The 13,607-nt window shown below is 44.2% G+C and overlaps 1 protein-coding gene across 1 annotated transcript; it reads left to right on the forward strand.

Annotated features, from left to right (window-relative positions):
* The first annotated feature begins 1,442 nt into the window (after positions 1-1,442).
* slc25a28 (solute carrier family 25 member 28) lies at positions 1,443-7,570 on the forward strand. The gene is made up of 4 exons (XM_037465606.2): positions 1,443-1,988; positions 4,187-4,415; positions 5,141-5,197; positions 5,598-7,570. The coding sequence occupies exons 1-4, from the start codon at positions 1,644-1,646 to the stop codon at positions 6,152-6,154; spliced, it is 1,188 nt and encodes a 395-aa protein (XP_037321503.1). The 5' UTR covers positions 1,443-1,643; the 3' UTR covers positions 6,155-7,570.
* Positions 7,571-13,607: the final 6,037 nt, after the last annotated feature.

Consider the following 13,607-nt stretch of genomic DNA (forward strand, 5'->3'; position numbering starts at 1 on the left):
TATACAGAGAAGGAGATGGACTATTAGGATCTAAGGGAAACAGGTATTAATTGGTAGAAAAACGAGCAAACAGCAGAACAGAATCCAGTTATTGTCTCATCTTCGCTACATGATGTTGATTTTGGACTATGTTTTGCTTAGACAGTGTAAAATAATTCCCATGGCCTGTATAGATTGTGCACTCTCTGGGCAGGGGGAATGAAATGAGGTGTTACGTTGATCTAAGGTTTCCTGCCAGACCTAACAGACCTCTCCCTGGGTGTATTAGAGTAGCATTAGTTTCAGGAAAGAGAAATTACCCTGATACCCTGTCTGCTTGGTTTTCCTTTAAGGAACGTCTGCGGACAACAGCCAATCAACCATAACTAGATCAGTAGCAAGAGATTTTGTTCTTGTAAGCAGAAATTAACACTTCATTCCCCTTTGTCGGCAGAAATTCAACACTACAGCCCTAGAAGGCTCTCCCAGGGAATAAAGGAGAAAATTGAATTATGTTATATTGCACCAAAACGCAATTACCTAATTTTCTGGAGAAAAAAAAAATCTTTTTCCTCAAAGCAGAGATGTTCACTGCTGGAAATTGTTGCCCCAGAGCTCAATAAATAAAAGCTTCACTCTCAAAGCAGATCATTAAAGGTGGGAAGAAAAATAGGGAGTCAATTCAATGATAATAAAAGTAGTTGTAAAGAGCCATGCACTGATCCAAGGTCATAATATTTTGCTGTGATCTTGACACTGTCATGTCAAGGGTAAACATTACATGTAACTTGCTCATTCATATTTTAAAGTATACATCTGTTTTACTTGATGCAGCATGTTAGCCTATACATTATGTCAGCACAAATGGCTTTCGCTATATTATATATAGAAGCTCAATAACTAAAATAGTTATTGTATCCAAATTATTACTATATAAAGGGAACATTAGAGGAAAAAAAGGCAAATTACAATTTTTGTCGTGCTGAAACAAGCAAACCAGCTAAAATACTTATCATTGTAATCTAAATTATATATTTGCGACACAAATATTTTCAAAGCTTAATTTTTCCCACAGCACATTCATCAGTTGAAGAATTTATGGATTGAACAACTGATCAAGGGACTGTGTGGCCTGTCAATTTTGAACAAAGAACAAAAGTAAGTAAGTACATTAGACCGTGTTCTGTCGTCACCATTTCTTTTTTGTAAGTCACGCATATTCATTTTTCATCTCAGTTGCGACTGGATAAGCAGCGTTCCAACTCAAGTGTAAACTGATTTAAGAAATCAGAAATGACCTGCAGTGACCTACAGGTACGGTAGCTTTTCCAGCTGCCTTGAACATATAGAAATAAGTAGTACACCATGTACACTTCCACTTGACAGGGTTCGATTATGAGTGACGTGTCCGTCACCCAATAGCGGAAGTAGAACTTCGCTGTAGTAACCAATCAGAGGTCACTTCCTCATCGCGGCCTGTCGCGCATCAGCGTGTGTAGCTGTCCGCCACTGCCCCCCTTACTTTGCCCTGGCTGGGAGGTAAAGAGGCTGCGAGGGAATGGTGTAGCACGCAGGCCGCTGTGAAACCGCCCCACGGGAATGTGAAATCCCCCCCCTGAAGACGCCGTGTCTGCGTGCCCAAATACGTTTTTACCTGGTTTCTCATGGAAGCAGATGGATTTGTGAGGAGGCGTCGGATGACAGCGGAGACTACAGGCAGTGATCCCGGGGTCGCTGGTGCATCTGCCGGGGCAGAAGTTCGATGGCTGGGGGGCAGATTCTGGGGAGTTTCGGAAAGTATCGTGGGAAGCCTGACACCTCGGATTGGAGGGGAAACGGAGCTACAAACTGTTGATTTCACCCGCAGTGCACAAGATGCACAAACAGAGGACACTGAACCAGACTATGAGGGTTTGCCACAGGGAGCCTCCACTAGCACCCACATGTTGGCTGGATCCGTGGCTGGGATCATGGAGCATTGCCTCATGTTCCCCATCGACTGTGTCAAGGTAGCGCCGCTCAGTGGCTAACGAAGTTGACCCGTTAACACTGCTTGAATGCCCGCTGCTCTCGGGTCTCTTCTATTTTATTTTGCGTGTGTCATCGGTGCAGCCCAACGCGTCCGTTAGCATAGCACGTTAGCTTGCTAGCTAGCCCCAAACACGCTGCGGCGCTGCCGGCTGCGAGGACAAGGTCAGCCGGGCGCAGTTAGGCGTTTCACGTCCCTACCAGCTAACGGGTTAGCATGCTAGTATACATTAAGCGAGGCTAAGGTTAGCAACCGGCTGCGCTTATGACGACATGTAAAACTGTTAGCCGGGTCAGAGAGACGAGCCCCTCTGGTCACCGTGCGTAAAACTAACTAACGTTACTTCAAATGCGTCTGCTGTCAAACGCCTCCACCAACATGATGGTACGCAGTTAATGTGTGTTGGCGTTGTGTAGAAACACATTCGAAAGTTGGCTTAGTTCCCCTAACGTTGACAAGAGGAACACGTTTTTCAATTCTATAATAACTGGGTGGGGGGCGGGGAGGTTGTTTCTAGTAACTTAGCCTGTCAATATTACTACAAACTACACCAAACTACTCTGTAGTTTTGAGACCAGTTGGCTTAAACTCCGGCCTCCGTTGCTACTCTTAAAACAACTCTGAAACCCAGTTTTGTAGTTATAAAAGTAGTTATATAAAAAAACTGCTTTCTGCTTCACGCGCTAATTAATTGTTCACAAGGATCTTTTGATCACATGCAACGTCACGGGGACGGTTCACATCATGTGGTCTTCTATGTTATCTTTGAGTTTTTTTGTTTAAAACTCAAACAGCGCTATAGAGGCCCGCTGTGCGGGTCCAGGAGGTCACTCACTCAGTGAGCATTGTATAACACTAGCAAAGGGCCGAGATGAGATGAGCTTTGCATCGCTGTCAATGTCAGTGTGAGGCTGTACATTCAGCCAGGCTCCATCCATGACTCCTTCACCTGTAGTCTGTCCAGCCTTAAACCTGCATAAGACCCCATGTTTACAGAACCCTCTCATGTACACAGTGTCTTTCACACCGCTATCTCATCTGAGCGTCTTTCCAAGCAAGCGTGTGGGAGACAAAGGTCCCTGTGACTCGACACAATGTAGTCTACAGGGATGCAGACAACATATTACTTCATTATTTAGGTTTCCCATTTAGCTGTCCCCCCCCACACCCCCCCATGCCAAATAAAGCCCTTTCCTCCTGTACAATAACCCTCTCACTTAAGAGATTGTTGCGTAATTATAGTTTGGAAAAAGGCTGTCATTTGCACTTAATGTTTCCTAAATTCCAGTAATAAGGGGGGATTTCAAAAAGCGTGTTATACTGTGCAGCACACATGTCTGGAATTAACGTGTATTGCACTTGATATTGAAAGAAGCCGCAAAGTCTTGTTTTGAAACGGCGCTGATTGTAGGGTTTTGCATTAAGCACAAAGGTCCTTGCTTTGTGGATGTGCAAACAACCCAGAGGTAAACCAATCTGGCCAATAGTTGTTGCGTGCTTTTGCAGGATGCACCCATTAGAAGGCAAGCCAGTATTCCAATAACTTTCTCTTTTCTGTATTATCATGCAACGAGACATGCATATGTATACGGGCACCGCTGTGAGCTGGCTCCTTTTGGGCCCTGCATTCCACAGCTGTAGTGTAGTCACCTAAGGGCACAGCTTTGATAGTGCACTACATACATGCTCATTCACAGCGAGGAGGAAGTTTGTCAATTCAGCTGGAAGTGTGGTGTTCAGCGATTGTGTCTCTGCCAGTCCCCCTAAGACGGACACGCCCATGCACATCAACCCAAGGCAACCTTCTCTAAGTACCACATAGCAGTTGACGAAAACACTGATCAATCGCACTTCTCTGTAATGTTTGTATGATCTTATCCTTAATCTCAGTGCGCATGTGTCTGTGTTAAAAGGTGTGCCTCTGGGTCAGAGGCTAAAGACGCTTACAGGAAGTCAGTTTATGTCCCTATGCCCTTGGAGCTGTAACTCCATACTTCCTTCTATTCAATTATCCATGTACACCACACACGATGTTGAACTTTATCCTTATTTGACCCCTTCGTCACACTGCGATCTGTTCCGGTCTCTTTTCAATGCCTAATTTCTTGCCCTTGTGGATGGGAAGAGATCCCACTGTTGACTTTAACTTTTCTACGTTCCACCTGTTACTCTTTTCAGACGCGCATGCAGAGCCTACAGCCCGACCCCGCAGCCCGCTACAGGAACGTCATGGATGCTCTTCGCCGAATTGTTGCCACGGAGGGAGTCTGGCGGCCAATGAGGGGGCTGAATGCAACCGCAGTCGGGGCAGGACCTGCCCATGCCCTCTATTTTGCCAGCTATGAGAAACTCAAAAAGACTCTAAGTGATGTCATTCACCCAGGGGCTAACAGCCATTTGGCTAATGGTACCATAAAACCTACACATACACACACCAATCACAACATTTACTGTAGATGTACAGATCATGATGCCAGGCACCATTACTGTGATCTCCGTATAGCGGATGACTCGGTGTAAAGGGCAAGCATGCCCAAACCAGTTCTAAAAAATCCAGGCAGGCCTTGTCATAGCTCCAGCTGTACGTTACCAGGAAGTGCCAGGACCAGCTGTCAATCTGTAGTCATCTTGGCTATGAAACAGATTCCACCTAAGATTTGCAAACCTTGCTCTGAATGTCACCCATTTCCTTATTCCTTGTTCTCCCTACTCTCTCTCCCTCTTCTTTCTTTTCCAGTATAGTGGGAGGCTGGGTAAGTCTCCTCTCTCCCATCTCATCTTCCCTCTCTGTTGGTCCCGTCTTTATAAAGCTTTATGGGTTTTGTTTTTATCTCTCTAAAGAGCAGTGAACTTCCTTGTCCACCAGGTGTCTGTCTTTGCTCAGGTTTGGCCACCTGACATCACTCGTATGTGTTCTCTAGTTTACAACCCAGCAAATGGCTAAACATGCACCACTTCTGCTAGGGTATCTTGTTTTGAGCATGACATCTTCCGCTTTTAGGAATAGTGCAGGGAAGCCTTTCTCATTTCTATGCCTCTTTAGTGCAGTGTTTGTTTCCTCTGGTTTTCCTTCTGTATGCTCCATGATCATCTGTTATATTTCTCCTCATTACCGGTTCATATTTGTTTCAGGAACAGCTGGGTGTGCGGCAACACTGCTTCACGACGCAATCATGAACCCAACCGAAGGTAAGTGCAACATTTCTCGGCTTTTCTCTCTCAAAGTGCATACAGACGTTCATTATTTCAGTGAAGACACTCCGACCATCTTCACATGTTGGCGTTAACCCGCCAGGTTCGCACATTGACTCCACAGCTGCCTCTAGTCCACCTGCCTAAACATTTCAACAGAAGGACACTGGTTTGAGTCCTCGTGTGCAGCTGCTGGATGGAGTGCAGCTGTCTTGAGCAAATGTTGTTCAACACGCGACATCTCTGTGTGTTTGTTGAAACTTGATACGCTTTAAGAGCGGATTTACAGTAGCTCGCTAATCTCTTCCTTTCTTTTTCCGCGTTTGCCGTCTTGGTTCTGCCCTTCCGCCGGACGCTGCTTCTCCCCCATCAATTCACCCACCCCGCCTGGCCCCAGTTGTGAAGCAGCGCATGCAGATGTACAATTCGCCGTACCGCGGCGTGATGGACTGTGTACGCGCCGTGTGGCACAAAGAGGGCCCGGCCGCGTTCTACCGCAGCTACACCACCCAGCTCACCATGAACGTGCCCTTCCAGGCGCTCCACTTCATGACCTATGAGTATCTCCAGGAGCTGCTGAACCCCCACAGACAGTACAACCCCTCGTCCCACATGTTGTCCGGAGCCTTGGCCGGGGCCATCGCGGCTGCGACCACCACACCGCTGGACGTGTGCAAGACCCTGCTCAACACCCAGGAGTCTCTGGCGCTCAGCTCCCTGTCTTCTGGCCAAGGCCAAGGAGCCCACAGACACATCTCGGGCCTGGCCCACGCCTTCAGGACGGTTTACAGGCTGGGCGGCCTGAAGGGCTTCTTCAAGGGGGTGCAGGCGAGGATCATCTACCAGATGCCCTCCACGGCCATCAGCTGGTCCGTCTACGAGTTCTTCAAATACGGACTCACCAAGCACCAGCACGACAAGAGGAGAACGCAGCACGTGGAGGCGGAGATCTAGATGTCGCTTCTGGTGTCATTCAGTCCTTGATGTGGTGAAGTCAATACGCACACAGAATCTGACTCAAATCATCCTCAGTTGTCCCATGCTTTACAGACATAGGAGAATAAGAAAAGGAGATAGGAAGATAAGAAAGGCCTCTTCAAAGATTGTTTTGAGTAGTTTCATTTCTGCCAAGCCACTAATTCAAAACTAGGTGTGGTTTGAGTTACGTTGTTTCAGAAAACATCTGTACACTATTAAAGAAGTAGTTCATCTTAAAAGCTGTTCTAGGGACCACAACGTTTGTCTAATTGTCAAGAACGTGTGAGTTGGAAAAGTCGTCAGCAGAGGGCGGTAGTGTTACTTTGTTAACTTTCTTGTAGATTGATAAACTTTGCTCTCCTAGAGCCAGTTTTCTGCCCCATCCAAGCCATGATTTTGCAAATAAAATTTAAACTCCTGATCAGATCCCCCTCTTTTCTCTCAATAAACCCTTTTTTAATATCTTGCATTCTATTCTCCCAGTAATCCAAGACAAGGTCACGGTGGGCGACACACAGTCATTCTGTCTTTTATGAAATGTATCTTTAGATTTGATCCAGTTTTGAAGTGTTTAAGCCATTTGGATAAAAAGAACAAATTGACCCAGACTGACAACATATTGTTGCATACATTCATTTCCCGTCATGGATCACTTTCAGATACTTCTCTGTTTGAGGTGAAATGAAACCCTTCCAACCTTGTAAAGGAGAAGACCAACTTTTGTATCTTGATCAATTGAACCGTGTTATTTCAAATGTAGTCCAGTCGTATTTAAGTTTGAGTTTAATGGCTTAACACAAAGAGACCAGATTTGGAGCCCCCTTTTTTATTTTGCTATTGAAACTTTAAATATAAATAAATCTTTCAAATGTCAATATCCAACATTATTCCCTATAAAATTATTGGCCAGAAAATACAAATATTAATTTTATCTTGAGTAATTTATTTTTAATGATTTTGCTTCTTTAAATTGTGTTTTATTTCCAGCAAATATATTGCTTTAAACTGTCCCTTTTAGTCTGACCCACCCTCCTGTTTATCTGTTCAATCCCCCCTTGGATCATCCAAATACACACCATTAATGCCTTGCTTACATGTTTGGCAGAGCAAACCAGGGCACCATTAAAATGGCCATTTCTGTGCATTAACTCAAACTATCAGCCTGTGAACTACTCACTCCTCCCATCTGTTCTTGACGGCAAAGGTTGTGTTTATCCTACTGTGCCCAAAAGTAATTGAGTATACCAAAAGATATGCATCTTTACCCCCATTGAGTACACATAAATGGAAGCTGTCATTCTTATTGATTGAAGTCTGTTTCTGACACTGAATTGCACTTGATGAATAAAGACTGAGCGGTGGATCTCTACTCACTGGTCATAAATGATGGGAGCCAATGTTTGGATTTCTTCGATTAACAGTTTACATGTCAGTTTGATTTCTTTGAGTGTCTCTGAAGATGACAATTTGTATCTATTCAGCAGACATTACAGAAACAGCAACTTCAAATCTGTGTGTGTGTGTAGAAGTTCTTAAATCCTCGTCTTCCTTGTGAATGGAAACCAACACCATGGATGCCTTGGTTCACATCTGTATTGCCATAAAAACACGGTGACTTTCCGGGTATTTAGTTTTAGTTTGCAGCAGGTACAGTTGTTTAGTCTTCAACACAGGTGCAGATTTCAACTTTAACCTTGAAGACTGAAAACACTTTTTAAACTTGTGGACACATGGCGGCCGGCATACAAACAGGCAGCGGAGTGACGTTTTGGATTTTGGCAAATGTGGTATAAAGTAAACGTTGAATAGATTGGGTATTAAATAAAAATCAAACCTTCTCTCTGGAGGTGGAAGGCCTCTCTACCTTTAGTACAGAGGAGCTTTGGGACATCTGAGGAATAAGAAAAGCATCGGCTGTGATTCAAATTGTGTTTGAGTCTCACAATTCCCTAACGCCGCAGTCATGTGATGTGTGGAAATAATAAAATCCCCTTTGTATGGCAGGGCAGGGCGACTGCACCGAGCAGAACGCTTGAAACAATTAACTGATTGTTTGGAACATTTGTTTTCAAATCAAAACTAGTACTACCTGTCTCCATAGTCTTCCCAGGAATACACAAACACAAAATCTTTACACCCGTTACTGTCCACTTTTTAGTCTCTTTCCTCTACTGATGCTGCACAAGCTCGCACAGTGGTTCTCAGCGACACTCTCCAGAGGCTGATTGAGAAGCGTATGAGGGAAGGTACAGGTTCAAGTAGCACGTGTGTGAACACTGATAGAGATTCAGTAGAAACCGGATGTCACATTAACTTTCTCAGGTGAGTTTCGCCTGTTTGTGTGTCTGCGTGGGAGACTTGGTAAATTATTGCCTCTTTTGGTCCAAACATAAGTACTTTTTTAGTTGATAATACCACAATATAAAACTAAAAGTACAACTTTCAAAAAAAAAATAGATGTATGCAGAAGAAATATAAGGGAAAGCACAACATGTAAATACTACATAGTTGGGCTACTCTTGTGATCAAATGAATAAAGTGCAGCTTAGTACTTGGGAAAATGCACATTGTTACATTACTTCACTTTTTCTCTGTTAGTATATTTTTTTCTGAAAATATTAAAAGTCTGGAGGATCGGTGTGACACGTGATTGAAAATGTTTGTTTGTGAGGATACTGGTTTGTAGTTATTCTGACTGAGGAAGTAATCACATGAATGTAAGGCAACCCGTTAGCTACGCTTTGACAAGGCCATGTGACATTGTCCTTGATCCCTGGGCTTAGTTTTTTAGGTCCGTTCATGTCCGCTGGGAGCTAACAGGCCTGCCTTGTGCATGTCAGAGCCTTTTGTGCTGTGTCTGATCTAAGGGCTGTTATTTTGCAAAGCACTTCTCGAAAAACCAACATTTTCAAAGTCCTGAGTGTCGGTGTGTGTTGGAAGATGAAGAGAGAGTAGCTGATATTTGCTTCTTACCATGGCCATTCAAAAATCTGTCCCTTCCAAATGTTTATGAGTAAAGAACGCATACTTTGAAAATGAAAGTTCAGTCCTAACTTTGAGGGTCATGTTGTTGCCGTCGACGGATGGAAGTAGTCACCTGACTCTAAGTGTGGAACTGACTTGTTCGAGCGGTGTGCTGACTGTGTGGAAATTCTAAGCCTGTGTGTGTGTGTGGTCATGCTCTTGGGCGTTGGGATGTGGGTGCGTTGTTCTTCCTCGCCCACTGACGTTTTCTGCCGTCATTAGTTCTATCAGGATGTGATTAATAACGGGCCCAATAGCTGCTCCATGTATGTGTGCCCATTGCAAATGCTTCACAGGAAATGATCCTACGGGTAAAGTCATCGGTGAAACCTGTGCTTTTGCATCCTGTCCCCTGTATTTATTGTTTGTATTCACAACGCTTTTAGTGCATCTACAAATCATTGCAAGTACACAATCTTTTAGAGATGCCACAGGAATCACAACACTATAAGCTAGATATACCTACAAGAGACACAATTAAAACAAATATATATATAGAAAGTTAAAAACAATAAAGAGAAAAGATATCAATTCAATATCAAGTTGTTTTAAAGTGTTTTACATATACAAATGATTCTTAGAGAGGAAGATCTATCCATCATGTTGCATACACATTATCCATGTGCCATATACTTACCAGCTATTAAACACTCAGAATAGTTATATAATATGTATCTTGCCAAGCAGTTAAAATAATTTCACTCTTGATCAGTTATGTTGAGGTAACTTATTTTTGTGACTACTACCTTCACAGTAAAGTAATTCAACAGGAGAGAGAGATTGGCCTATGAGGAGCTACAGTATCTACACAGTAAATATTTGTTTGATGATTCATTGAAACCACTTGAGCCCATATAGACGTCTCACATTATAACAACGTTGTCTTTATTGACGTTAGAATGCCACCCTTAACACAGTCATATTTACTTGATGTGTTTACCAATTTGGTATTATGCATTCATGTGTTAATAGATATGTGGCTGCTGCCCTCTAAAAAAAAACCTGGAATCCATTTTCTTCTCAACTGAATATTTTGCCATTTCAAGGCCATCTTTGGACAGTAACACCCATACACAGATCACGTGCATTTTTTCTTTACAACAAAAAAAGTTCTTACAAGTTAATGAAGGGCTGGCAGAAACACATGCACACACACTCCCTTGTGTATTGGTGTTGGCCAATGTTTTGGAAACTCAAGCCTCCGGTCGAAGCCCCTTACAGCAAGCACCTGTGGAAGGGTGTGTTTCATAGACACACACACACACGCACACTCCAAGGGTACTTGGGAATGCGAACGAGTGAAGAACTCGACTACAGCTCTCTCTCAGTCGCTCGCCTTCTCTTGCGCTCTCCGTATTTGTGACTCTTTTGTCGCGTCTCTTGTCAGATCCCTCCCCCCTCCCTCCCCTACCGTAGATTAAGCCAAATCATGACTGGACCACTCAGCATGAATTACAGAGTGATACCGGATTATGCCATAATGTCCACTTCATTCCTTCCTTGCCAAGCAGCTAATGGACGAGGTGTGATCACAGGCCCTTTGTTTAACCCGCTGAGGTGCACGCACACACACTCGCTCAGGTTGTGATCTCACGCTCCTCTGGGGTGCTGCTGGATAAAGGAGCTGTTGTTTTAAGCCCTCGGGCTGCTACAGTCCCTCCCACTCCGGGCACCTACAGCAGGTCTGAGGAGGAGAGTAGCGGAGACCAGACAAGAGGAGAGACCTGAAACCAGAGGCTCCAGTTAGAGTAGAGCACCGGCGCTGCATGGTACATGGTGACGGTTTCATGAATTTTCAGCAGTTATGTCTTTATTGATATTTGTGTGAGATCATTGTGGCTAACTAGTGAGATACTACACTTTTCTTTAGAGGTTTGCACTATTAAACCCTAGCAAATGTTGCCATGAAGACTAAACTTATGTGTAAACTGGTTACTTGGTATATTTAACTTAACTGCCATTCCTTTGTAGCTGAAAGTGTTGCCGTGTTTCATTCATGTGTATATGTTCCACATGCACTTTACAATGAGTCCACCCAATCAAGGCTCTTGTAAGTTACCCAAACGCTGCAGGCATCATGTGGCCATGGCATCCGGTTAATTATTAAGTGTCTCTTTAACGCTTCGTTCTTAACAGATGTTTCCCCCCCTACTAATGGAAGAAATGGCCGTTCTTTTTTTTAAAGCAAAAGATTGTTTGTGGCAAATTTCATGACTGGTTTATTCCTTGTTCACATTGACAGGAGTCCAAAGATGGCAGCATCCGAATGAATTATACGGCATAGCAAAATGAAAATTCCAGATGACGGAATATTTGCCATCTTAGTAAAAAGATCAGCCCACTGTGCCAGTTGTGACTCGACTGTATTCCATGGTTCCGTGCTGTGGAGAATTAGCATGCGGGGGAGATACGGCTCCTGTCATCACCTAAGAGAACAAGTTGGGAGGAGAAATTCTTCCCACCACCACCACCAAGGATACGAGAGGATTGCTGAAATACACACACAAACACAGATCCTCTCCAGCACGCAGTCATTCCTATGTGGGAGGAGGCTGCAACATAAGAGAAAACAGCTGTTTTGATTATGAGCATTTGTATGTGATGTGAAGCCAGAACGCGAGACAATATGGAGATATGTGGCGCAAGTGTCATTTTGAAACAGGATCCTTCTCACTTTTTCTGCTGTAGAAGAATAACATGCAAGACTTGCAATGAATAGACAGCGCCTCGATAAATCCAAGTGTTTATAGTAAAATGCCATTGCTAATGGGCCGGAATATGGAGGAGAAAGGGGAGGGGGGGATAAGGCTCACAGGGCGGGTAAACTGATATTTTCATATGGGCAAAGTGTGATGTTGGAAAAAAACAAAATCAGTGGAGGCTAATAAGAGAAAAGCTGTGTGCAAAGTTGGACATGGTGTGTAAAGAGGGGACATTTAAAAAGGGATCAGCAATCCTCTGCCCCACTGCTTGCATGATCAAAGTAAAAAGCAATATGCACACATATGGTCCCTTGGGGCTTTGGGAGTGAAGCCTTGGCAGTGTCTGATGAGCCGTTGCATTGTTACAGATGACTGCAGGTGTCCAGCACTTTCTCCGCTCTGCCCTCAGTTGAAAGTCTTTTGAAAGGTAAGTGAGGTCATAAAATATCCTTACAAGCACTTCAGAGAGCTCCTACCGCAACTTAACACACACACACACACACACACACAAATGCAATCATACACAAACACACACACACACACACACAAATGCAACCATGCACTAGCACGCACACACACACCGTCTCTGTATTCATAGACACACTCACGTCCTGAGACAAATACCAAAGTTGTCTGTCAGTGGGTTGGAGGCAGTGTGGATGAGATTCCGCCTGCGTGCGTGTGTGTGTGTGTGTGTGTGTTTGTGTGTGTGCCTGTTTCTTCCTCAGCGTCCCTGACACACAGGTGCAGTCAGGGACGCTGAGGAAGAAACAGACCTCCTGCCCTTTGAACTTGATCTTGAAACGAAAGCTGTCTTCTCTTCCTGTCAAAAAGCTTAACGGCTATGCCTTCGAGCTCCGCTCAGCCCGAACTGGTCTGGTGAAAACCTAAAGCCATTTGTTTATTCAATGAACGCATTCACACCGATTGAAAAGGTTGCATTAGAGACTTGTTTGAAATAACATGATCGACAGGTGTTTGCAGCAGTGAGCAACATACTGGAGACATTTTTATTTATATTAAGGTCGATAATGTATTTTAATCCATTTTGTTTTGTTACTGATATTCTTCTGCTTCAGGGATGATCTGTCCAATTTACATTGTATCCGTCCATTTGTATCGAGTGGACTAGTGTGTGTGTGTGTGTGTGTGTGTGTGTGTGTGTGTTTGTGTGTCCACACCTTCAGAGATAGAGCAGTGGTTCAAGGTTAGGACATCATTTTTCTCACTCTGCATCTCCGCCCCTTACCCCTTGTGAATTATATTCCTCGTGCTGTTTGAGTAATTGGTGTGGTTCCAGAGAGCAGAACATATTAGGGCTCCAAAGACCGCTGCCACAGATGAGGGCGTAAAAACCCCAAAAAACTTGCAAGATTGGATTTAAACTGCATGCAGATGAAATGGAAGTTAGCTTTAATTGGGGTTGCGAGGATGAGTCGACCAGCGGGCCTTTTCAAAAGACTTTGGACTCTCCGTTTTGGCACAGCGGGGATAAGTCCCTCTCATTTGAGTCGTGGAGAATGACAGGAGAGGGAGGAGGGAAGCTTGAGAGGCCGTAAGTGGGCCTGAGGAGTTTCTTTATCAGCCCACTGATAGGAGTCGTCTCTCCGTGTGTCAGAGCTACTCAATGCTCTCCTTGTCTCCGCTTATCACCGCTAATTAAAACATTTGGATTCCTGCGGCCGGGTCTGGAGGAGTGTGTG

The sequence above is a fragment of the Pungitius pungitius genome, chromosome 13 (assembly GCF_949316345.1).
Source record: "Pungitius pungitius chromosome 13, fPunPun2.1, whole genome shotgun sequence".
Classification (NCBI taxonomy): domain Eukaryota; kingdom Metazoa; phylum Chordata; class Actinopteri; order Perciformes; family Gasterosteidae; genus Pungitius; species Pungitius pungitius.

Coding starts and splice junctions, on each gene's coding strand:
- slc25a28 (XM_037465606.2), top strand. CDS start 1,644: ATGGAAGCAGATGGATTTGTGAGGAGGCGTCGGATGACAGCGGAGACT. Junction 1,989..4,186: donor TCCCCATCGACTGTGTCAAG/GTAGCGCCGCTC, acceptor TACTCTTTTCAG/ACGCGCATGCAGAGCCTACA. Junction 4,416..5,140: donor TAACAGCCATTTGGCTAATG/GTACCATAAAAC, acceptor TATTTGTTTCAG/GAACAGCTGGGTGTGCGGCA.